The 26,283-nt window shown below is 45.0% G+C and overlaps 1 protein-coding gene across 1 annotated transcript in view; it reads right to left on the bottom strand.

Moving 5' to 3' along the window:
* Nucleotides 1-26,283, bottom strand: part of Map2k1 (mitogen-activated protein kinase kinase 1) — an 80,028-nt gene that overhangs the window by 27,370 nt on the left and 26,375 nt on the right. Inside the window, exons 2-5 of the mRNA XM_069995083.1 lie at nt 13,240-13,450; nt 11,594-11,740; nt 4,083-4,160; nt 3,131-3,182 (exon numbers count right to left, since the gene is read on the bottom strand). Of these exons, the coding sequence (XP_069851184.1) occupies nt 3,131-3,182; nt 4,083-4,160; nt 11,594-11,740; nt 13,240-13,450 (488 nt within the window). The remainder of the gene's footprint in view (nt 1-3,130; nt 3,183-4,082; nt 4,161-11,593; nt 11,741-13,239; nt 13,451-26,283) is intronic.

Genomic DNA, 26,283 nt, shown 5'->3' on the forward strand with positions numbered 1-26,283 from the left:
CTATCACATCAGCTTCGCCCTAAAAATTGGCCCGACAGTCAAGTTTTTATGTAAGGCACCTTGGATACAGAGCTGACAATGGCTAAAATAACTCTGGCAAGTACTTTTTGGTAAATTCTTAACAAGTTACAGGTAACCTCTGCTTATTATTGGTCTCCTTGTTGCTTTAATTAAAAATAAAAAGTTAAAAAAATAATAAATAATTTTTAAAAAATTGGCCAGACAAAGCCAGATAGCTGATCACTCACACCTGTAATCCTAGCTACTCAGGAGGCTGAGATCTGAGGATCACAGTTAAAGCCAGCCAGCCCCAGCTGAAAAATCCCCGTGAGATTCTTATTTCCAATTAACTACCAGAGAACTGGAAGTAGAGTTGTGGCTCAAAGTGGTAGAGCACTTGGCTCAACAAAAGAGCTCAGGGACAGTGCCCAGGCCGAGTTCAATCCCCATAACTGACCACACCCCCACACCCCAAAAAAAGGTCAAGCAATGACTCATGCATAAAAATGACATTGACTTTCATTGACTAGCATCATTTACAGAAAAGTCCCTCCTCTTTCCTGGAAGACTCAAATCATCTGTGAGCCATTTTGCAGCCTCTGCAGTGGTTCATCCAGTACATGGCACGTGACAGGTATTCTACAAATTGTTCACAGAGGGCTGGGAAGGTGGCTCAGTGGTAGAGCGCTTGCCTTGCATACATGAGGCCCTGGGTTCGATTCCTCAGCACCACATAAGCAGAAAAAAAAAAGCCAGAAGTGGCACTGTGGCTCAAGTGGTAGAGTGCTAGCTTTGAGCTGAAGAGCTAAGGGACAACACCAAGGCCCAGAATTCAGACCCCATGACCAAAAAAAAGAACAGCCCCCAGAACTACTTGTGCTATGAGTTCTTTGTGTACATTTTTACTTAGCACAGAAATCATTTACAACACAATAATTAATGTTTTGACAGTATTGAGGGAGTTTGACTCAAGGCTTCTGTTTATTAGGCAGATGCTCTCTACTGCTTCAGACATGCCTCCAGTCGTTTTTGCTCGGCTTACATTTGAGATAAGATCTCAACTTTCTGCCTGAACTGGCCTAGACCACAGGCCCCTTTGTAAGCTTCCTGCATAGGTGGAGTGAGGGCAAGAATCACGATCCTTAGCCTTTTCTGTGGATGGGTCTTGTGACCATTTCTTGCCGAGGCTGCCTTGAAGCTGTAATCTTCCCAATCTCAGCCTAGCTGAAATGATAGGTCGCACCATACCCATTCAGCTATAGGCTTAGAAAGGGTGTCATGAACTTTTTTTTTTTTTTTTTTGGGGGGGGGGTCCAGTCATTCAACTCTGGGCCTGGGCGCTGTCCCTCAGCTCTTCAGCTCAAGGCTAGCGCTCTACCACTTGAGCCACAGCGCCACTTCCGGCTTTTTCTGCTTATGTGGTGCTGAGGAATCAAACCCAGGGCCTCATGCATGCAAGGCATGCACTCTACCATTGAAAATTCTTACAACCTCAAAAAAAAATGTCAGAAAGTAGCCAATTATCTTTGGTTTTAAACCAATAAATTTTGAAGTAGTTGTGGTTTTTTTGTTGAACTCAACTTGCTTGGCTTCTTTTATTTGTTTGTGTGTCTGTTTGCTTATTTGTTTTGCTTGATTTCCTCTGCTCAAGGCTGCTCTACCATTTAAGCCACAGCTCCACTTCCTTGAAGGAAGTTAATAAACACTAACCAAGGGCTGGGAATGTGGCTCAGTGTAGAGTGCTTGCCTAGCATTCATGAAGCTACAGGTTCAATTCCTCAATAACACATAAACAGAAAATAACAAAAGTGGTGCTGTGGCTCAAGTGGTAGAATGCTAACCTTGAGCAAAAGCAGCTCAGGGACAGTGTTCAGGGCCTTAGTTCAACCCCCAATGACTGGCAAAAAGAAGGAAAAATAAAGAAAAAATTTGGAGCCCAGTGCTGGTGGCTCATGCTTATAATCCAGCTTTTTTTTTTTTTTTTTTTTGGTCTGTCTTGGGGCTTAAACTCTGGGCCTGAGCACTGTCCCTTGGCTCTTCAGCTCAAGGCTAGTACTCTACCACTGGAGCTGCAGTGCCACTTCAGGTTTTCTGGTGGTTTATTGGAGATAAGAGTTTCATGGGTTTCTCCTGCCTGCACTGGCTTTGAACCCCGATTCTCAGATCTCAATCCTAGCTACTTTAAGTCACAGTAAGACTCTTATCTCCAATTCACCACTAGAAAACTGAAAGTAGAACTGTGGCTCACACTTTGGGCTAGAGTACAAACCTTGAGCAAAAAAAGAACTCAAGGACAATGCCCAGGCTGAGTTCAAGCCCCATGACCAACAAAAATAAAAAACAAAAATTTGAAACAGAGGTTAGAAAAACACCCTCCTTTTCCTCAAATACAGAAAGAGAAGAAATATAGTACATATTTTATCAGACGCCAATTAGACCAGAGGTAGAACTTACTGGTAGCAAAGAAGCTTAAAAACAGACAGGGAGACTCTCACTCTAACCTTAACTACATTTCCAGACTCATCCCCCTCAATATCTTGCTCAAGCTGTGCCTGTGGCTAATTCCTCTAGGGCTTTTGGAGATCTGCAGATAGAAGTCTGAACAGCTGAGCAACTGTAGCAGACCAGCCTATACAGACATTGTTCAGAGGCAGAAATCCTAAGGGAACACTCATTCTTGGCTGGGCCAAAGACATCTGTCCAGAGACACAACTGGCTTACAGAGTAGCAGCTGGCTCTCAGAGCAGCTCCTGCAGGGAACAGCCACAGTAAGGAAAGCCACACCCTTCAAAGAGGCTCAGTTCTAGGCAAGCAGGAAAGAAAAGCCCATCCTTCTGGGAAAGAGACTGATTTTCTTCTCTTTGGAATGAAAATCAAATTAGAGCTCGTTATGAAGAACCCCAGGGCCTAATCCACAGCACGCAACCAGAAGAGAAAAATAAGTTAATCAAGACCAAAAGGAGGGTGAGACTTGCTGCATCCGCCATCAGACTAAAAGACTTGCAGAGCACAAGACCCAGAGTTCAAGCAACCAAAAAAAGTCTTTTCTCTCCAAACACACAACAAAATAATTTTCAATTTCAGCTGAAACTCAAAACACAAACTGTTTAACTAGCAAGTCATTTCCTACCTCTGTGCATAATCTTGTGCTTCTCTCTAAGATATGTTAGGCCTTTTATCACCTAGAGGAAAAAGAACATAATAAGATGGGATAAAGGTGTTCAGAAAAACTCTACCTTACCTAACACCAACAAATAGTGCCTGCTTACTTGCCTGCCTGCCTGCCTCCCTCCTTCCCTCCATCCCTCCCTTTCTCTTTCCCTTCCTCCCACCTACATTATTTGTTTACTCAGTTATATCAAAGTATTGAGGCTGGTGGGCAGAACCTTATGCAGGAAAGTCTGTGAGATTCTTCTCTCCAATTAACCACCAAAAAGCCAAAAGTGGAGCTGTGGTTCAAGGAGTGGAATCTCAGCCCTTGAGCACAAAAGCTCAGGGACAGTAAAGGAACAAATACGAACAAAAAATGCTATGTGAATTGTTTCCTGAATCTGCAATTTAAAAATAAAATTTTCTGATACTATAAATGTGAATTTTCTTAAATACCTTGCCCTATTGTCCAGACACTTTTTTTTTTTGGGGGGGGGGGTGTGTTCTGGTTCTGGGGCTTGAATTTAGGGCCTGGGTACTGTCCTTGAGCTTTTGTGCTCAAGTCTAGTGCTCTACCACTTAAGCCATAGTTCTACTTCCAGATTTTTGATGGTTAGAGATGAGAGTCTTATAGACTTTCCTGCCCTGGATGACTTTGAACCCCAGTCCTCAGATCTCAGTCTCCTGAATAGCTAAGACTATAAATATTAGCCACTAGAACCCAGCAGACACATTTTTTAACCTTTCTATGGAGGAAGAAAAAGGTATTATATGTAGACTCTAGACAGGGAAAATTCTGTGAGAACCCCATTTGTAAATAAACGTAAATAAACCCCCACCTGACTTGCTCCTTTCCTCCCACAACTATTTCCCTCCAACTCACTACAATATGAGTGAGGGAACTCAGAAAAAAAAATTCACAGCATACTCACAGCAATGCTCACTTTTCCTAAAATCTGTTCAGGAATTCTTCCAGCTTTCTTCAGAACTTGATCCAAGGAACCACCATCCTACAAAAAAAAACACCAGACCATTTAGTGACAGTGTATGCAATTAATTGTCCTTTCAAGAGCTATACTTCAAGAGGAAAGTAAATCTCCCATGTGGGAATGTTCCTAGTAGAGGAAGGAGAAACATCTCCTGGCTTGGTCCACACATCATATGAATGCAAAGCATTATGGGAGCTGTCAAGAAGAGCAAACAAATCCTATAGACATCCCAAAACGTACCTACTACACAGCAGGTATGGAAAGGTCCTGTCTGCTCTGGAGGACAGCACAGGGTAGTGGTCACAAATGAAGATGAGTGATTATAAGGCTATTATAATACCCAGAGGGCTATGGTAAGAATTTTAAGAACATCTAAAAAGCATTCAAAACAACATTCAACACAAAAGTACTCCAGATATGTCAGCTACTTTATCATTATGGGTTATGCACATTTGCATCTGGTATTTTTTTTTGGGGGGGGGGTCAGTTGTGGGCCTAAACTCTGGGCCTGGGTGCTGTCCCTCAGCTCTTCGGCGCAAGGCCAGCACTCTACCACTTGAGCCACAACACCACTTCCAGCTTTTTCTGCTTATGTGGTGCTAAGGAATCAAACCCAGGGCCACATGCATGCAAGGCAAGCACTCTACCACTGAGCCACTTTCCCAGCCCCTGCATCTGGTATTATCCTAACCAGTCAGCATTAACAAAATCTACAGACAAAAAAAAAAAAAAAATCTACAGACAAACATCACAGAAGGCAGTCATTCTACAAAGTGCCATAGACTATGTTAAAAACTATAGGGGACAGCCGGGTGCCAGTGGCTCACGCCTGTAATCCTAGCAACTCAGAAGGCTGAGATCTGAGGATCACGGTTCAAAGCCAGCCCAGGCAGGAAAGTCTGTGAGACTCTTAATAAACCACTCAGAAAACCAGAAGTGGTGCAGTGGCTCAAGCAGTAGAGCGCTAGCCTTGAGCTGAAGAGCTGAGGGACAGCGTTCAGGCCCAGAGTTCAAGCCCCATGACCAACCAAAAAAAAAAAAAAACTATAGGGGACAGAGATATAAACAAGAGTTGGCTCCTGCCCTCAATTATTGAGCACTATAATAAAGCCAGAACTGTCTAAGGAAAGCGTGGGAGACATATAGAAGAGGAGAGAGGAAATTCTGGCTAAACCCAGTAGACAATATCTGAGCTGCAATCTTACTCAAAAGTAAGGACTGCTTTCTGTACTTGGGAAAGGGGTGAAGTGAGGAAAGAAAGGATAGAAAAGCACTCCATTGCCCAGAGGTCCTGGGATGACGTGCTCATTTCACAAAAGATGCAGTGACAGATAGGGCTGGGAATGGCATCTGTGGCCAAGACCCAACCTAGAGACCAAAATTTGACAACATGGAGGTGGAAGTGAGGAAATCCACCACTGTGTTCTAAGATGAGAACCACGGCAGCTGAGAGAGAGGAGAGAGAGCTAAGAAACTTGACAGAGAAACATGACAGAAGAAGGAGAAAAGACAGAGGGAGAAGGAAAGGGATACAGTGCATACATTCTCTGCACAGAGCATAGGCAGGAGGGTTCCAAGTTCGAGGCCAGCCTGGGCTACATGGTGAGACCACAGTCCAGCTATGTGGCACGTCTACTCCATCCCCAAGTCAACAGACTCCTAGAAAGACTACATACAGTACCCTCAATTTCCTTGGCCAGTAAGAACTCTGTATTGAAGAACGTTCCCAAGCTATTTCCATTCTGCCTACAATTGAGTATGGTTTCATCTCTTTTGTTTGAATAGCTTTGCCTAATCAGAAGGGAGGGACCATATATTTAAAACAAGATAACAAAGCCCCTCGGTCAGAACTGGATTCAAATGACGAAGGAAAGCTAGCTGTGTGGTTTTCAGGTTTCTTCCTCTACTTAAGACAATGAACAACTCTGCCTCTCAACTGACCCCAGCCACAGCCTGCGGCAGACCACCAGCTAAACTTGGAGTTGGTACGGTAAGTATCTCCATTGCTCGAGGTGTAGCTCAGTAGTAGATCATGTGCTTCCATGCATGATGTCCTCAATTCAATTTGGGGGAGGGGGGAATCTACTGAAAAAGAAAGCTTGGTTCTCTACCTTTTAAACCTCCTAATCTACAAGCAGAGCTACAGACAGAACAATGGATTTAGCAAGAGCTAATCAGGATGACCCATTACTGCCTGCAACTAACCTCAAAGCCTTCTAATTCTCCTTTACTGTTGCCTTTGCTGACTACAGCTGCTGAAACTGCTTATTTTTAGAAGCCAATTATTAACGAAGTCAGTGGTACTTTTGTGAAGGTTTTCTATAGAAGAGACAAATGCTTTATGAAAATAATAGCTCAGAAGCTTTTATTCCTGCCTGAGAGCCATCCACTCTGGGACTCAGGTCCCTGGTTGCTCAGCTACCACTTGAGCAGGAACTCATTCTGAAGCCTACAGCATTTGTGTGGGGCTCAGGGAGCATCATTTGGTCCCCCAAGTCTCAAAATTCAGACAGGGCAGTACAGAGCCAACTTATTTCCAGGAAAGCTGAGCCTCTGGCTGAAGTGCTTTAGTCTATAAACAAAGAATGGTGAGAACAAACTGATGATTAAAATGCATTCCCCAAAAGGACTTCAGCAGTGGACAGATGGACAGTATGTGCTGAAAGAAATACAGCAAAAATGTCACTTGCAGACACAAGATGGTGATTTACTGTACAGGATACAATTCCTTCTACTGTCTGTATGCTTGGAGATGCTTCATCATATACTGTTGGATGTGAATGTTAATGGCACAGGACATCATGAAAAGCCTATGACAGAGTAGAACAAAACACCTTAAAAGTTGGAATAGGACTCCTGAGCACTTTTTGTATGTGACAAGACCCTGGAATTACTGAAGTGAAAGCCCACCCCAGCTCAAGAGAAGCAAACACAGTGATCCCTCACCTATCACATGAGTTATGTACCAGAGAACCCCCGGGATAGGTGGAAATCCACAAAGCATTAGTTTCCCTCGCTATACTACAGCTCACTTATTGCTACTTCAAAATCCACAAAGTAGCAACGTTAGTGATCTCTCACTATACTATAGTTCACTTATTGCTACTTTGCAAATTTTCACCTATTGCAGGGGTCTCTGGAACATAACTCATGCTGGTAGGTGAGGGATAACTAGTTACATTTTTTTTGGGGGGGGGGGGAGGGTCCGGTCATGGGGCCTGAACTCTGGGCCTAGGCGCTGTCCCTCAGCTCTTCAGCTCAAGGCTAGCGCTCTACCACTTGAGCCACAGCACCACTTCCGGCTTTTTTCTTTTTGCTTATGTGGTGCTGAGAAATCGAACCCAGGGCCTCAGGCATGCAAGGTATGCGCTCTACCACTGAGCCACCTTCCCAGCCCCATCTTTTTTTATTTTTAAACCAGTAATACAGTAAAGCCAAAATAGGGGAACTATGCTATATAAGGACTTTAGTTTACAGCTGATGCAGGAACTCTACTGCTGGGGGCCTGCTGGGGACCCAAGAATGGGAGGGAGCAAAGGAGATGGGGGAGGGAACAAATAGTAGGAGAACAAGAGAAGCGGGAACAATGCTCAACAAGAACTGTATTCATTGCCTTATTCATGTAACTGTTACCCCTCTGTACAGCATCTTTACACTAAAATAAAATTTAAAAAATAAAATAAAATAAAAAGAATGAGGGGAGGGGGTCCAGGGCTGAAGCAGAAAGGTATTCTAGAAATCATGGCTGCACATACTTCAACCTACAACCACCCACAACTGCTATCTACACAGCTTGGCTGGACTCTGGCACTTTGAGCCCCTCCTCTAGCATTGAAAGACTGTTCAAGGGCTGGATGTGGTGGCACATGACTGTCCTGTGTGCCAAAACCCACAGAAACTCAGCATGTGAGGCGGGAGAAGAGCTCACCCACCAGTCCTCTGCAGAGGTTCCAAAGCCTGGGCATTCCTAATGCTTGTATGGGGTAATGGGGAGTGTGTGAAGTTTAAGGAAAGCAAGCCTGGTTGGACCCTGATGCATATTGGTATGTGGCTTAGATTGATGAGAACCTCTCAATTTTTACTCTACCTACCAGCTAGGTTCAAAATTCCAACTCACCAGATTGATGTGATTAACAGCTTACATAACCCAAAGGATAAGAGTCCCCGAGGGGAGGCCAACACTGTTTCCATGGTCATTGAGAAACAATGAGTCCTGGCCAGGGGCTAGGACCAAGTCAGAAATGTTCCAGGCCTCCCACAGAAGCTGTTTCGCTCTCGTTAAAACTCATAGACACTCAAATTACTTTTCCAGGATTTTTTTTTGCATATGGCACCCACAAATGGCAACAGATACCTATAATGGTGTTTGCAACCCTTCTTGTAATTAAAGGGAAGTGATATTTTAAAATAATGGGGCTGCCAGATATCAGTGGCTCATGCCTATAATCCTAGCTACACAGAAGGCTAAGATCCGAAGGCTGCAGTCTGAAGCCAGCCAGGCAGGAAAGGCCATGAGACTCTCATTTCTAAGCATCAAAACAGCCAGAGGTAGAGCTGTGGCTCAACTGGTAGAGCACTAGCCTTGAGCAAAAAAGCTCAGGAACAGTATCCAGGCCCTGAGTTCAAGCTCCAGGATGGGCACAAAATATAAAATAATGGGGTACCAAGTCAATGAGACTCTCCCTGGAGTTCATTAATGCCAAGTACCATGCCTATCATTGTGTAAGTTAGAGATGGTCTAGAGAGTTTGGAAAGAAATGAAACTGGCACTGAGGGATACCATTCCTGACTAAAAGTATACAGCCTCTTATCCTTTGTCTCCGAATTATCAGCCCTAACATTTGCAAAGTGCTGAGAGAGGACTTTGTTGTTCTAGCTAATCCTCACAAGAAAACAAGAATAACAAATGGTCATTTTACAGGTAAGGAAACTGAAAATCAGAAAGACCAAGAAATCTGCCCAAGGTTACAAGAAGGTGACAATTAGTCAACAAGTTGCTACAGATCATTTACCATGTCTCAGAAATGTTCCAAACTTTCAAGATGCACAAACATGGCAAAGAGCTGGTGCCAGTGGCTCATGCCTGTAATCCTAGCTACTCAGGAGGCTGAGATCTGAGAATCATGGTTTAAAGCTAGCCCAGGCAGGAACATCTATGAGACTTTTTCTTTTTTTTTTTTTAACTGTGAAAACCTTTTAATTTTACCAGCTATAAGCATAAAGAAATGTAACGGGGCTGGGAAGGTGGCTCAGTGGTAGAGCGCTTGCCTTGCATGCCTGAGGCCCTGGGTTCGATTCCCCAGCACCACATAAGCAAAAAAAGAAAAAAGCTGGAAGTGGCGCTGTGGCTCAAGTGGTAGAGCGCTAACCTTGAGCTGAAGAGCTGAGGGACAGCGCCCAGGCCCAGAGTTCAGGACCCATGACTGGACCAAAAAAAAAAAAAAAGAAAAAAAGAAACGTAACGATGCAATTAATTAAGCAAAAAATGTAAAAGGAAGAAAAAACTTGGAAGACTCCTTGAGTGACTCGATAATAATTCTACATAGACATTTTGTTTTGTTTTGTTATTTTGTCAGTTGTGGGGCTTGAACTCTGGGCCTGGGCGCTGTCCTCAGCTCTTCAGCTCAAGGCAAGCACGCTACCACTTGAGCCACAGTGCCACTTCTGGTCTTCTGGTGGCTTATTGGAAATAAGAGTCTCACAGAGCCAGGCACCCAGTGGCTCATGCCTGTAATCCTACTCAGGAAGCTGAGGATCTCGGTTCAAAGCCAGCCCGGGCAGGAAAGTCTGTGAAACTCTTATCCCCAATAAACCACCAGAAAACCGGAAGTGGCACTGTAGCTCAAGTGGTAGCGTGCTAGCCTTGAGCTAAAGAGATGAGGGACAGTGCTCAGGCCCAGAGTTCAAGCCCCACGACCAACACACACACCAAAAAAAAAAAAAAAAAAAAAAAAGTCTCACAGATTTTTCCTGCCCAGGCTGGCTTTGAACGATCCTCAGATCTCAGCCTCCTGAGTATCTAGGATTACAGGCATGAGCCTCCAGCACCCAGCTGTTATTGAGACTCTTATCTCCAATAAACTACTCAGAAAACCAGTAGTGATGCTGTGGCTCAAATGGTAGAGAGCTAGCCTAGAGCTGAAGAGTGCAGGGACAGCGCCAGTCCTGGGGCTTGAACTCAGTGTCCCTGAGCTTCTTTTGCTCAAGGCTAGCACTCTACCACTTGAGCCACAGCTCCACTTCTGGCTTTTTCTGTCTATGTGTTACTGAGGAGTTGAACCCAGGGCTTCATGCATGCTAAGCCAGCACTCTACCAATAAGCCACTTTCCCAGCCCCTTCTGGTTTTCTTAAGAGCATAAAAATCCAAGCTATGAGACCCCCAAAGGACTATGAGTTTGGAATGCCTTCTCCCAATACACTCTCTGACTGTAGAGTTTTCCTGGAAAGGACAATCAGTTCTGGCTTAACAGGAACTCAGATTCCACCCTAAAGTGCCTAAGAGTAGACTTAGGTTTATGCAAATTGTAGGCTGTTTACTGTTTAGCTCTCCTTCTAAGAGTAAGGTGACCAACCCCTTGTGTACAAAATATTGTCGGGGCTGGGAAGGTGGCTCAGTGGTAGAGTGCTTGCCTTGCATGCCTGAGGCCCTGGGTTCGATTCCTCAGCACCACATAAGCAAAAAGAAAAAAGCCAGAAGTGGCGCTGTGGCTCAAGTGGTAGAGTGCTAGCCTTGAGCTGAAAAGCTTGAGCTGAAGAGCTGAGGGACAGCACCCAGGCTGTGGGATCTAGAAGAATGAGATTCAATCTCTGCATTTTAGTTTCCTGTTCAGGTGGGATAATAAATCCATTCAAAAAGGTTGCTGTGAAAATGCAATAAAACATTGATTTGCTTAGGATAATGCTTGCTGTTAGTATCAACATTGTTATTGTTGATGTTAGGCCTGCAGGTGGCTAATGGTAACAAGACTGGCAGCTCCATCCAAGTCATGAGTACATTAGTGCTCATCTTCTACTACTATACCTTGCCCCAAGCAACCCCTCAGGCTGCCCTTAAAGCAGATTATAAACTCTCTGAAGTTTGATTTATCTTCATAACTGGAGAATCTTATACCTACATCACACAGAATTAAATGGACCAAAACTTTATGAAGCAGACTATAAACATCAAAACCTTAGGGTCATCTGAGAAGGAGACAACCGTGGGGGCATGCTCTAGGAACACCCCCCCAGAGACTTGTGGTTGTTGCCACTTGTCTTTGAAGAGAAGCAGAACCTGGACTGGAGGCCCATCATCCTGTAAATATGTCAAATTCTAAGTTCAAACCTCCTAGATGCCCAAGATAGGGCTGTGGATCCAGGAAGCTATAGGGAGGCAGCTGTCACCTCCCAGATCAAAAACAAGGCCTCCCAAATTCCCAGATGTTGTTCCAGAGGCACAGCAGCAGATACACACCATGTGCTCCATGCAGATGCTGATCTCGCCATCACTGTAGAATGCACCATAGAAGCCCACAATATATGGGGAGTTGCATTCATGCAGAACCTGAAGCTCCCTGATGATCTGGTTGCGGATGGCAGGTTTGATCTCCAGGTGAATTAGCTGGGGAAGAGAAGAAGAGGAGGAGGAATAAGGCAAATTTTTTTGGTAGGTTGTGGGGCTTGAATTGTGGGCCTGGGTGCCGTACCTCAGCTCTTCAGCTCAGAGCTAGCACTCTATCACTTGAGCAAACACCACTTCCAGTTTTCTGAGTCATTTACTGGAGGTAAGAGTCTCATGGACTTTCCTGCCTGGGCTGGCTTTGAACCAGGATCCTCAGATCTCAGCCTCCTGAGTAACTAGGATTAGAGGCATGAGCCACCGGTACCCAGCTTAACAGGCAATTTTTTTTGGGGGGGGTCCGGTCATGGGTCCTGAACTCTGGGCCTGGGCGCTGTCCCTCAGCTCTTCAGCTCAAGGCTAGCGCTCTACCACTTGAGCCACAGCGTCACTTCTGGCTTTTTTCTTTTTGCTTATGTGGTGCTGAGGAATCGAACCCAGGGCCTCAGGCATGCAAGGCAAGTGCTCTACCACTGAACCACCTTCCCAGCCCCTTAACAGGCAATTTTAAAACACAAGTTTCTGTTTAAGCAAAGTAATAAGCATCCATGTTCTGGCAGGTATTGACATAGAGAACTATAACCAGGAAAGGACCAGCTGCTTCTGCTCCCAGGAGCCAAGACTTTCAGGAATCAGGAGACTCACCCTGAGAACAAAGCGAAATGAAGGGTCCACCCAAAATGACCCCATGGAGCTTAGATACCAGGGGAAAACTGGCTTTAAGGACTTCGTCATGATCAGGTTGTGGGTAGGAGGGCATGAGGCACCAAACTGGGCTGACCTGGCCACCCAACTGGCTCATCAGAGATCCGCTGCTTAATGGGGTTGAAATTCTGCCAAAGGCCCAGGTGATACCTTATATCCCTTAATACTGCCACTTCCTATTGGGAAAACAAGTCACAATCACATAAAAGATTACCTAAAAGATAAGACGGAAGCTGGGCACTTGTGGCTCACGCCTGTATTTCTAGCTACTCAGGAGGCTGAGATCTGAGGATCATGGTTCAAAGCCCGCCTGGGCAGTAAAGTCCATGAGACTCTTACCTCCAATTAACCACTCAAAAAACTGGAAGTGGCTCAGTGATAGAGTACTAGCCTTGAGCTGAAGAGTTGAGGGACAGCGCCTAAGCCCAGAGTTCAAGCCCCATGACTGACCCCACAAAAAAAACAAAAAACAAAGATAAGACAGAGCACAGGGAAGCAACTTGAATTCACAGTTTGGCCTGAGCATAGCCAAGAATGAAAGCAGCCCCTCTCCAACTTAACAAAATGATACACTGGTACCTGCTGTCCCTCCCATAGCACATACGAGGCTAAAGAAGAGTCACCTGCTACCATTTCTCTGACTAAGGATAGGAACTGACTCCTTAACACAGTCTCTGGCATGTTTACCCCTGGCCTGGTAGATAACATTCCAAAATCAAAATAGCACAAAAAGGAAGTGAAATGTCCTCAGGCCTCCTGAGTGATAATCCCATTGCCCATTATCCAGGAAAACTCACCTTCCTGGCCATGACCAAGCCAGATGGCTTGTGGGAAACCTTGAATACCACCCCGCCATTGCCAGCACCCAGCTCGCTGATCTTCTCGAAGTCGTCATCCTTCAGCTCTCCAACCTTCTGTTTCTGGGTCAGAAAGGCCTCAAGGCGCTTCCGCTGCTGCTCGTCAAGCTCCAGCTCCTCCAGCTTCTTCTGCAAGGCTTCCAGGTTCGTCCTGTCCAAAAGACACCAGCACCATAAGAGTCAACCAACCAGAGGAGCGCGTCTGTCAAGCACAGCACCGGCTAAGGGGCCAGGCAGAAACCCAGGAGGGACTGGAGCAAAGAGCTCCACCCACTTGCTGTGGTGTTTGCCCCTTCAATCCAGCACACCACTCTTCACACTAACAAGGTTTACCTCTAAGGACTTCAGATTCCTTGTGAATGAAGAAATTAGTCCTTTCAATATGCTGGAATCTACAACAGGGACCAATGAACCTAATAAAATTGATTGTGAGCTACCTTAAACTGTTTCCTCCTTTATGAATAAAATGGTCTCATTGTGTAGCCCAGGCTGGTCTCAAACTCTCTTGATCACCCTACCTTTGTTTCCCAAGTGCTAGGATTATGAACATGGACCCTTACTCCTGGCTTGTATTATTTTTGGTTTTCTTTGTCAGTCGTGGGGCTTGAACTCTGGGCTTGGGCGCTGTCCCTGTGCTCTTCAGCTCAAGGCGAGCGATCTACCATTTGAGCTACAGTGCCACTTCCGGTTTTCTAATGGTTTATTGGAAATAAGAGTCTAACGGACTTTCCTGCCCAGGCTGGCTTTGAACCATGATCCTCAGATCTCAGCCTCCTGAGTAGCTAGGATTACAGGCATGAGCTACTGACGCCTGGCTGGCTTGTATTATGTTAAAACTCTAGACTTTTGTTTGGTTTTTGTGCCAGAACTGGGGCTTGAACACAGGGCATTGAACTCTCTTGGCTTTTCCAGTCACTACTAGCCCTCTATCACTTGAGCCACATCTCCAGTTCTGGTTTTTTGTTAGTTAACTCGAGATGAGTCTCTCAGATTTATCTAGCTGGCTAGCTTCAAACCCTGATCCCCAGATCTCAGCTTCTTGAGTAGCTAGTGTTACAGGTGAGCCAAAACCCCAGTTTTAAAAGCCCCAGTAAGGTGAACAAATAGAGCAGTGGTACTTAGTAGACACTATGTTGGAAATGAACTATACAACTTGTGGGTGGAGACAGGAGGGAAAAACTGGGAGAGAACAAGGGAAAGAGTAAATTATCCAAAAACAAATGTACTCATTCTCTGTATACCATCTTTATTATAACTATTTTTAAAAGCCCCACTAATGTTGGTTTCATTACATTTTATAGCACACATAAGTAAAGTTCTCTAAATCCTCTCAACTGAAACCAAACCCACTTTAAACTGAGTTACAAGGAAGTTTCACTTCTCTTGTGACCAGGGCCAGGAGCCAGATTAATCAAAAAAGAGCAAGATTTATAAAAATGATACACCAATAACCTTAATTTTTGCAAAATGCATGTAACTTTTCTTTTTTTATTTTTATTTTTTTTCTTTTTTTATTTTTATGTCCGGTCATGGGGCCTGAACTCTGGGCCTGGGCGCTGTCCCTCAGCTCTTCAGCTCAAGGCTAGCGCTCTACCACTTGAGCCACAGCGCCACTTCCGGCTTTTTTCTTTTTGCTTAATGTGGTGCTGAGGAATCGAACCCAGGGCCTCAGGCATGCAAGGCAAGCACTCTACCACTGAGCCACCTTCCCAGCCCTGCATGTAACTTTTCATTCATTCATTCATTCATTCATTCTTGAAGATGTGGCAAGGTCCTTTGAATAATCCACATCATCTTTCCTACAGGAACAAGAACATTACAATATTGTCTATGATTTCCAAGCCTGATTCTGTAAGATGAAGTGAAAATGAAGACACTTTGAAAAGTAATTGCTACATAAAATTTTAGAATCTTCTGATTTCCCCCCCATCTTCTACTCACTTAATTTGACAGCAGTATATTTTAGCAATTTGGTCTTACTAAACCTTCCCACTGTTTTTAAATAGTGTTTAAATAAAGATAAAAGGTAAAAAGGACTGAGAACGTAGCTCAAGTGGTAGAGCACCTACAAGCAAGCATGAAGCGCCTTGAGTTCAAGGTTCAGTACTACCAGAGAGAGAGAGAGAGAGAGAGAGAGAGAGAGAGAGAGAGAGAGAGAGAGAGAGAGAGAGAGAGAGAGAGAGAGAGAGAGAGAGAGAGAGAGAGAGAGAGAGAGAGAGAGAGAGAGAATCCCTTCACTTGCAGTCCTATTCCATCAGTAGATATGGAATACATGATATGAAAATACATTACTCGGGGGCTGAGAAGGTGGCTCAGTGGTAGAGTAATTGCTTCTCATGTAAGAGGCCCTGGGTTCAATTCCTCAGCACCATATAAACAGAAAAAGCTGGAAGTGTTGCTGTGGCTTAAGTGGTAAAGCGCTAGCCTTGAGCTGAAGAGCTGAGGGACAGTGCCCAGACCGACAAAAATAAAAATAAAAAATTGAAAATACATTACTCGGTCATGATGCCAGCTCTAATTGTCCCAATGGAATTTTCCCAAATGAGCTCTCAGTGAGCACAGAACTCAACCAGCAGCTGTTAAAGTGAGTGGCATGGTGGGAGCAGCCACCAGTCGTACATTCAGAGAAATAAATGAGTTTGCTCCCATGAGCTGGTAAAAGCTTTCCCTGTGCTTCATTTGATTTCATTCCTGGGTTTAAAGAGATGACACAATTGACACGGGTAACAAGCCTTACCATACACCAGAATGTCAGCGCCCCACCCACAACCAGTTCCGAACTTGAAGTAGAAGTAAGCATAATCATTCATTCTTCCCTCACACCCTCCATGGCAAACGGCAAGAAGGAAGACAGCGCGCTCACGCCTCCCCCCAGTACAGGGCCATCCAGCACCCACAGCCTCACACAGAGTGATGGCACTGACTCCCAGGCGGAGTAATCCAGGAGGATCTAGACTTCCAATTCAGAGCTGCAGACTAAACTGTGTCTTACTATCACATCCAAATTTGCAGGTGAAAGCCCTAAACTTGCCACTGAATTCAGAGATAAAGCCTTACAGCTGGTAGTGAAGACTAAAAGAGACCATGAGGTCCTAACTGTACAGGGTGAATGGCCGGCTAAGGAAGATATAAAAAGGGAAGGGAAGGGAAGGGAAGGGGAGGGGAGGGGAGGGGAGGGGAGGAGGAAGGGTTGAGGGAGGAAAAGAAGGAAGAAGAGAGGGAGGGAGATACCTCCTTTTGGAGAAATAGCCATGCAAGCATACAGTGAGAGAACAATTGTTTATATACTAGAAAGAGAACTTTCCCAGAACCCACTCCCTTGCTGACCTCCTTCTTTATCTTGGACTCTAGAACCAAGAGAAAACAAATGTCCATTCAAACCACCTAGTCTATGCTGTGTTGTTGTACTATGTTGTTAGAATAGGCAAGTATCCTAAGGCATTGTTCAGGCCCTGAGTTCAAGTCCTAGGACTGGTACAACACACACACACACACACACACACACACACACACACACACACACACACACACACACACACACACACACACACACACACACACACACACACACACACACACACACACACACACACACACACACACACACACACACACACACACGCGTTAGACATAGTAGCATACTTCTGCAATCCCAACACTATGGACGATCCAAGTGCTAGTCTAGCCTGGGCTACAAAGACCCAGTCTGAAAACAAAACAAAACAAAAAAAAAGCAATTCTTTTGAAAAAGACAATTTACAACATGGGTAAGAACCTAGTGGTGGTAACTAATAGCCCAGGGCTCATTCACACAGTGAAGATTCCTGCCCCAGAGACAACCTACCTCCTCAAGAGCTGAAACACTCTCAGGGACCAGTAACTGCCATGCAACTGACTCTAGTCTCCAGAAACTACGGGATTAACAAAGAAAGGGAATGCTAACTGCTCACCATACTGGCTTTCTGTAAAAAAAAAAAAAAAAAAAAAAAAGCAATTCTAGCATCCTCAGGAAAAAATACTATGGCTGAGCTTCATGCCACCTTCCTACCTCCTCAACCTCAGTGCCCAGCATCTAATCACCTACCTCGCTGCTGAGGAACTAGCAGCCGATTTGTGCTTTCTGAAGGTAGAGCCAGGAAGAGACACAAGGCAGACTATAAACTATGACAGCAAGACTTTGTAGTGACAAGGGGGAGGGATGAGCAGTGGGGGTGGGACATACTGCTAAACTAACAAGCTACCGCTCCTCTGCTTCCTATCCTGAGTTGGTCATCACCTCACCAAGTGACTGCAGACCAGTCACTAATAGGCCCCATCTCGTTTGCAAAATGAGAACTGCAAGTGCAGCTCCACCCTGACCCCACCAGGAGAGTCAAAACAGAAAACTAATGAGAAGAAACAGGAATTTCTGGTACATTTCTGCATTAAAATTCAAGTAGAGGGGACAGTGGAAAGAGGAGAAGCCAAGGTGGCAAACAGTAGGATCTAGAAATTACTTCCTTTCCTTTAATAATTCCTTGTTTTCTCCTTTAATAATTCCGAAATCACTTTAAAGCCTTTTAATACATCTGTGTCAGAGAATGAAGACAAAACACTGACTCTGAAGGTGAAATGAAGATCCTGACATCAAAACCACATTTCGTGCCCTTTAAAAAGAAATGGACTGATAGCGTAGTGCGCAGCATTGCTTCCTCTGGCCCACAAGGCTCAGTTCTGCCCTCCCAAGGTGAAATGCTTCAATAAAGGAAACAAGAAGAGAGGTCCCTCAGCCTCCGGCTTCACCCCTCACCTCCAGCACAAATCACCAAGGCTCATAGGGCAAGAATTTGTCTCCTTTGCAATCATGTTTTAACTAAACTCAGCAAAAATGAGACTAGAAATAAGAGAATAAAAGAACTAGAAGGCTAGAGGTGTGGCTCAAATAGAAGAGTGGCTAGGAGCAAAAGCCAGTCCAGAGCTCAAGACCCTTCTCTCTAGGAGCCAGCTGTGAGCAGCTCCCAGATCACCTAGTGAAGCAAACAGCCCAGGGTACCATGGATTCTGCACAGTGGCTGTGGAACAGTAAACACAAATACATGACATATGAGATTATAGGTCTGAGATAGAAAGCAGAGAAAACCAAGGGTTGTCATGATTTAAACACCAGGCAGGCACAATGAAACTAGCAGGAAAGGAAGACCCTCTGGGCTAGACTGTCTCCTCCCCTCTCACTCTCCTAGCTGCTAAACGTACTTATACTGCCATACTGGAGTCTTCACTTAGGGCCCAGTGGATTGAATTAAGAAATATTACAGGGGCTGGGAAGGTGGCTCAGTGGTAGAGTGCTTGCCTTGCATGCATGAGGCCCTGGGTTCAATCCCTCAGCACCACATAACCAGAAAAAGCTGGAAGTGGCACTGTAGCTCCAGTGGTAGAGTGCTAGCCTTGAGTTGAAGAGCTGAGGGACAGTGCCCAGGCCCAGAGTTCAGGCCCCACGACCAGCCAAAAAAAAAAACAGAAAGAAATATTACAAAATACAGTTAAGCTGGCCACCAGTAGCTCACCTGTTATCCTACTCAGGAGGCTGAGATCTGAAGATCGCAGTTCAAAGCCACACTAGGCAGAAAAGTCCATGAAACCCTTACCTCCAACCATCAAAAAGTCTGGCACAAGAGAACATTAAACACTTGGTCCTTCCATTAGATAACCTACACAGAAGACCTAGGAAGATGAAATTGTCCCTTGCTCTCCTAGGAAAAACAGAATGGAATTACTGTCACTGAGGTTTAGACTCAGGCAAGAATGATGATGGCCTAAGCCATTTCAGACAGGAAGCCAACCACTATGCACAGAGAAGCAGGCACCATTGAATTGTCTCCAAGGACCACCACAAGAAGAACATGATTAGAGTAAGAGAACGTTAGAAGTGGAGTGGACCTTAAAAACTGTCAAGATTAGTTGGGTGCTGGTGGCTCATACCTACTCAGGAGTCTGAGATCTGAGGACTGCAGTTCAAAGCCAGCCCAGGCAGGAAAGTCCATGAGACTCCTATCTCCAATTAACCACCAAAAAGCCAGAAGTGGAGCTGTGCCTCAAGTGATAGAATGTTGGCTTTGAGCACAAAAGCTCAGGAATAGTACCCAGGCCCTGAGTTCAAGCCCCAGGACCAGCACACACATACACATACATATACACATACATACATACATACATACACACACACACACACACACACACAGTGCAGTAGCCACGTGATTGTTTTTCTTCTTTCAACTGCTTTCATGTGAATGTGAAAGGCCAGCTCTGTGCTGGCCGAGAAGCAGCTGGCTTTTTGCACAAGCCCTTGAAATGGGTCTAGGGACAGCTTTCAAGAACAAAGATTGTGAAATTTTTCTCACCTACACACCTGCAAGCAAGCAGAGAGGAGTAGGCAGCCAAGATACGATTTGCATATGTTGCCAGCATCAAGAAAAAAAAGGGGGGGGAGGAGAAAGGAAAGCCTCTGCTAAGCTAAGTGAAGCACATTATGAACCATGCAGGAGAGAATGATTCTATTGAAGCAGTAGATTAAGAATGTAAGTCCAGGGGCTGGGAATTTGGCCTAGTACATTGTACACATACACATACACATACATATACATATACATACACACACATATCCATATACACACAAATCTAAGAAAATAGGTTTGGTTATAAAGAGAAAGAGAAGAAAGGAGGGAGGGAGGGAGGGAAAGAGAAGAAGAGAGGGAGGAAGGGAGGGAGGAGGAAGGAAGGATAAAAGGAACATGTAATCATTCATGTATTCTTACCCTTTTAAACAACAACAACAAAAAATTCCTCTTTGGAATCAGACAGGCCTCTTAAATCATTACCTTCCTATAATATGTTTCTCTCTCACATTCCCTCCACAGTGATAGAACCACTCACTCCCACAGATACCTCTCCAGCACTGAAAACCATCCTGAATCTGAGAGGGAGTGTCAGGTTGTACTTGAATCAACTGACAGCCATAGTTCCCTCTGCCTCAGTGGACAAAATTTATTTCAAGGCCGGGCGCTGGTGGCTCACGCCTGTAATCCTAGCTACTCAGGAGGCTGAGATCTGAGGATCGCGGTTCAAAGCCAGCCCGGGCAGGAGAGACTGTGAGACTCCTATCTCCAATAAACCACAAGAAAACCGGAAGTGGCGCTGTAGCTCAAGTGGTAGAGTGCTCGCCTTGAGCTGAAGAGCTGAGGGACAGCGCCCAGGCCCAGAGTTCAAGTCCCACTACCGACCAAAAAAAAAAAAAAATTTATTTCAAGGTAACATTCATTAAATAATTCCTACAGGATTTTTCCATGGACACACTGAAAGAAAAAGCAATGAAGTTTTGAGGAAAGGAAAGATGATCAAAATATAGAAGACAAAAAAAAAAAAAAAAAGCCAAGTGCCAGTGGCTCACCTGTAATCCTAGCTACTCAGGAGTCTGAGACCAGTCAGAACAAAAATGAAACTATCTCAAAACCAAGATGAGTATGGTAGTAACACCTGTAATTTCAGATACTTGGTGAGATGAGCTCAGTCTGAGGCTAGACCCAAGCAGAAAGTACAAAGACTAACTTACACACACACACACACACACACACACACACACACTCACTCACAAATGGCTGGGGAATAACTAGATGATAGACTTACTTAAGGTTCTGGATCAAAATCCCCATACTGCCCCCACCTCCCCCCTCAAAAAAAACTTAGATACAGTTTAAAGAATAAGCTTCCCAGCCTGGTACCAATGACTCACACCTGTAACCCAAGCTACCCAGGAGGTTGAGATCTGAGGATCATGGTTCAAAGCCAGTATGGCCATAAGTCCATGAGACTTTTATCTCTAATTAAACACCAGAAAACCAGAAGTGAAGCTGTGGCTGAAAGTGGTAGAATGCTAGCCTTGAGTTTGAAAAAGCTCAGGGACAGCACCCAGACCCTGAGTTCAAGCCCCATGATTGACAAAAATAAAATAAGCTTCCCAATTACTAGATATAGAACACCTGTTTCCTCCCCTTCAGCTCTCATCACATTTAGATGCCCTCCACAAAAAGTAACGTAACAGGTACACTGCTCTTTCTCACTTTAGAGATATGGAAATAGAAGCTGGGAACAGTTAAGTAAGCTACCAAGGGTTAGGACTGAAACTCCAGATTTTGATCTTTTCTTCAAGCCCTGCTGTAGAGCTCCTGTCTTTCTGATGAAATATCCTACAATGGCTCATCTCTAATACCAGGTATTCCCCCACTCATGAGTCATTCCTGGAGTAAAGAACTGGGATTTCTAACTGTGAAGGTTCCTGAAAGGCCAAAAGATCCATGTTCTTCCCTGCCAAAGAATACCTAGCTGGCACGCTCTCAATTACATAAGAGGAAAGCTGCCCCAGTAGTACACTGGCAGATGCAATAGACAGAAATTAGTAGTGTCCACAGAAGAGCTAGGGGAGGGGAAGAGGCAAAGCAAGAGAATAAACAAATGTTAGAAAAAGAAGAGCTGGGGGCTGGGGAGGTGGCTCAGCGGAAGAGCGCTTGCCTTGCATGCATGAGGCCCTGGGTTCGATTCCTTAGTACCACATAAGCAAAAAGAAAAAAGCCAGAAGTGGCGCTGTGGCTCAAGTGGTAGAGCATTAGGTAGCCTTGAGCTAAAAGAGCTGAAGGACAGCGCCCAGGCCCAGAGTTCAGGCCCCACGACCGGACCCAAAAAAAAAAAAAAAAAGAAAAAGAAAAAGAAGAGCTGGGGAGCTGAGAATATGGCTTAGTGGTACAGTGCTTGCCTAGCATGCATGAAGCCCTAGGTTTGATTCCTCAGTACTAAATAAACAGAAAAAGCCGGAAGTGGCACTATGGATCAAGTGGTAGAATGCTGGTCTGGAGCAAAAGCAGCTCAGGGACAGTGCTCAGGCCCTGAATTCAAGCCCCAGGACTGGCGGAAGGAAGGAAGGAAGGGAGGGAGGGAGGCAGGGAGGGAGGCAGGGAGGGAGGCAGGGAGGGAGGGAGGGAGGCAGGCAGGGAGGGAGGGAGGGAGGGAGGGAGGGAGGGAGGGAGGGAGGGAGGGAGGGAGGGAGGGAGGTGCTGGTGGCTCACACCTGTAATCCTAGCCACTCAGGAGGCTGAGATCTGAGGATTGTGGTTCAAAGCAGACTGGGGAGGAAAGTCTCTGCAACTTTTTATTTATTTTTTTGATGATTGTGGGGCTTGAACTCGGAACTCTGGGCCTGGGCGCTGTCCCTCAGCTCTTCAGCTCAAGGCTAGTATTCTACCACTTGAGCCACAGCACCACTTCCTGTTTTCTGGTCATTAATTGGAGATAAGAGTCTCAAGTAGGGCTGGGAAGGTGGCTCAGTGGTAGAGCACTTTCCTTGCATGCATGAGGCTCTGGGTTTGATTCCTCAGCACCACATAAGCAGAAAAAGCTGGAAGTGGCGCTGTGGCTCAAATGGTAGAGCGCTCACATTGCGCTGAAGAGCTGAGGGACAGTGACCAGGCCTAGAGTTCAAGCCAAAGACCAACAAACAAACAAATAAATAAATAAAAATAAAGTGTTAAAAAAAATCTCAAGTCTCTGCCTGCCTGGCTTTGAACCTCGATCCTCAGATCTCAGCCTCCTGAGTGGCTAGGATTACAGGCGTGAGCCACTGGCGCCCTCCTGAGACTCTTAATCTCTAATTAGCCACCTAAACCAGAAGTGGATCTGTGGCTCAAAGTGGTAAAGGGTTAGCCTTAAGCAAAAAGGCTCAGGGACAGAGCCTAGGCCCTGAGTTCATGTCCTATGAATGATGCAAAAATGCAGACTGAAAATCCAGTAGATATCTTCGTCAGGAAAATAAAAGGGAGCGTGGGTCTAGAGATAGCAACAGAAGGCCTGGCTAACTCTGAAAGAACAAGCTGACTGACTTTGGAAAGATGATATATTGCCAGGTGCTGGTGGCTCACGTCTGTAATCCTAGCTGAGGAGGCTAAGATCTATGGATTGGAGTTCACCAAGACAGAAAAGTCCTCATGAGGGCTGGGAAGGTGGCTCAGTGGTAGAGTGTTCGCCTAGCATGCATGAAGCCCTGGGTTCGATTCCTCAATGCCACATACACAGAGAAAGCCGGAGTGGTGCTGTGGCTCAAGTGATAGAGCACCAGCCTTGAGCAGAAGAAGATCAGAGACAGTGAACTTTCCAACTTGGGGGGATAGGGTAGGGGAATAGGGGGAGAAATAGGACAAAATGAGGGTAAAGAAATGTACTCATGAGGGCTGGGAAGGTGGCTTAGTGGTAGAGCACTTGCCTTGCATGCATGAGGCCCTGGGTTTGATTCCTCAGCACCACATAAGCAAAAAGAAAAAAAGCCGGAAGTGGCACTGTGGCTCAAGTGGTAGAGCGCTAGCCTTGAGCTGAAGAGCTGAGGGACAGCGCCCAGGCCCAGAGTTCAGGCCCATGACCAGACCCAAAAAAAAAAGGAGAACCACGTTCGTGTGGCATTATTTATTAAGTAGTTATCCAAAGAGTTTACAATTCCATAGGTCAGATTATGAGTGCAATGTTTCTTGATCAGTATCACCCCATCCAAGGAAAATAACATTCTTAGAGCCAGGATAAAATCATCATTTCACACAGATACAACAGACAAGGATCTCATATCTAAAATATATTTAGAACTCAAAAAATTAAATCCCCCAACAGATCCTCAAAAAAACAACAGCCTGATTAATAAGTGGACTAAAGACTTAAAGAGAAATTTCTCTGAAGAGGAAATAAGAATGGCCAAAAGACACATGAAATGCTCAACTTCTCTAGCCATAAAAGAAATGCAAATCAAGACAACATTGAGATTCCACTTCACCCTAGTTAGAATGGCTATTATCAAGAAATCTAATAACAGATGCTGGAGGGGATGTGGCCAAAAGGGAATCCTACTGCATTGTTGGTGGGAGTGTAAACTTGTTCAACCACTTTGGAAAGCAGTATGGAGGTTCCTCAAAAGACTCCACATAGAGCTCCCCTATGACCCAGCAATCCCACTTTCGGGCATTTACCCAAATGATCACAAACAAGGCTATACTAAAGCAACCAGCACAACTATGTTTATCGCAGCATTATTTACCATAGCAAAGATATGAAACCAACCCAGATGCCCCCCAGTAGATGAATGGATCAAGAAAATGTAGTATATATGTACAATGGAATTCTATGCCTCCATCAGAAAGAATGACATCGACCCATTTGTTAGGAAATGGAAAGACTTGGAAAAAATTGTATTAAGTGAATTAAGCCAGGCCCAGAGAAACATAGGTCCCATGGTTTCCCTTATTTGCAATAACTAGTTTAGGTCTAGGACAAGCAGAAAAGGTCTAAAGCTATGTACATATGACCACATAAGATGATCCTAAGCAAAATGAAGCCAAGATAGGAACACAAGTGGTTTTATCTTTCTTGCTGTTGTTTTTAATGTATTTATAATGTACCATGTAATTTTTTTGTTTCTTTTGAATGTTCTTCTCCCATGGTATAACCCGTTTTCACTGTATTTTATTCCAGTGCCCTGCATCTTTTTTTTTTTTTTTTTTGGGGGGGGGGTCTGGTCATGGGGCCTGAACTCTGGGCCTGGGTGCTGTCCCTCAGCTCTTCAGCTCAAAGCTAGCACTCTACCACTTGAGTCACAGCGCCACTTCCGACATTTTTTCTTTTTGCTTATGTGGTGCTGAGGAATCGAACCCAGGGCCTCAGGCATGCAAGGCAAGCACTCTACCACTGAGCCACCTTCCCAGCCCTCTGCATCTTGTATATAGGTTTTTTTTTAATTTGGGGAGGGGAAAGAAAATAATAAGGATACATGACCCACTGTTACAATGAGATGTACAAGACACTACATTGAAAACAAACTTTACAACTTGGGGAGAAAGGAGGAGGAAGGGAGGAGTTGAGGAGGGAAAGGATGGTTGGGGAAAAACAAAGGAGGAGGTAACAATGCTCAATAGGCAATGTACTCATGACCTTACTGTAACTGTAACCCCTCTGTACAATATTCTTACAGTAAAATATATAGCTGGGCGCCCATGGCTCATGCCTATAATCCTAGCTACACAAGAGGCTGAGATCTGAGGATCATGGTTCAAAGCCAGCCCAGGCAGGAAAGTCCGTGAGACTCTTATTTCCAATAAACCACTAGAAAACCGGAAATGGCATTATGGCTCAAGCAGCAGAGCATGAGCCTTGAGCTGAAGAGTGCAGGGACAGCGCCCAGGCCCAAAAAGCCCCATGACAAACCAAAAAAACTATAGATAGATAGATAGATAGATAGATAGATAGACAGACATTACATTTAAAAAAAAATCAGTTCAGGCTGGGAATGTGGCTTAGTGGTGGAGTGCTTGCCTAGCATGCATGAAGCCCTGGGTTCATAGTCCTCAGTACTACATACATAGGAAAAAGCCAGAAAGTGGCACTGTGGCTCAAGTGGTAGAGTGATAGCAAAAGCAGCTCAGGGAGAGTGCCCAGGCCCTGAGTTCAAGCCCAAGACTAGCCAAAAAAAAAAAAAATCTGTTCGCCTAGCTCCTCCCTCTTTCTTTTTTTTTTTTTTTTTTGCCAGTCCTGGGGCTTGAACTCAGGACCTAGGCTCTGTCCCAGAGCCTCCCTGTGCTCAAGGCTAGTGCTGCTATACCACTTGAGCCATGCTTTTTCTACATACTTTATTGGAGATGAGAGTCTCATAAACTTTCCTGCCTGGGCTGGCTTTGAACCACAATCCTCAAATCTCAGCCTCCTGAGTAATGAGCATTACATTACAGGCGTGAGCCATAGCTGCCCCCAAAGCTCTTCCTCTTTACTTCTCCCACCTACTTCCTTTTCTTCCAAAGGAGAAGAGGTCTTCACCACTGGTTCACCACATCCTGACTCACAGCTCCTTCCTGGGAGCAGCCTGGGCTATCCTAAGTGGAGTGTTAATTCTTTCAGGCCCTGAGATACTCAAATATTTATGATCTCAGTACA

The sequence above is a fragment of the Dipodomys merriami genome, unplaced genomic scaffold (assembly GCF_024711535.1).
Source record: "Dipodomys merriami isolate MVZ:Mamm:240054 unplaced genomic scaffold, mDipMer1.0.p SCAF_48, whole genome shotgun sequence".
Taxonomy (NCBI): domain Eukaryota; kingdom Metazoa; phylum Chordata; class Mammalia; order Rodentia; family Heteromyidae; genus Dipodomys; species Dipodomys merriami.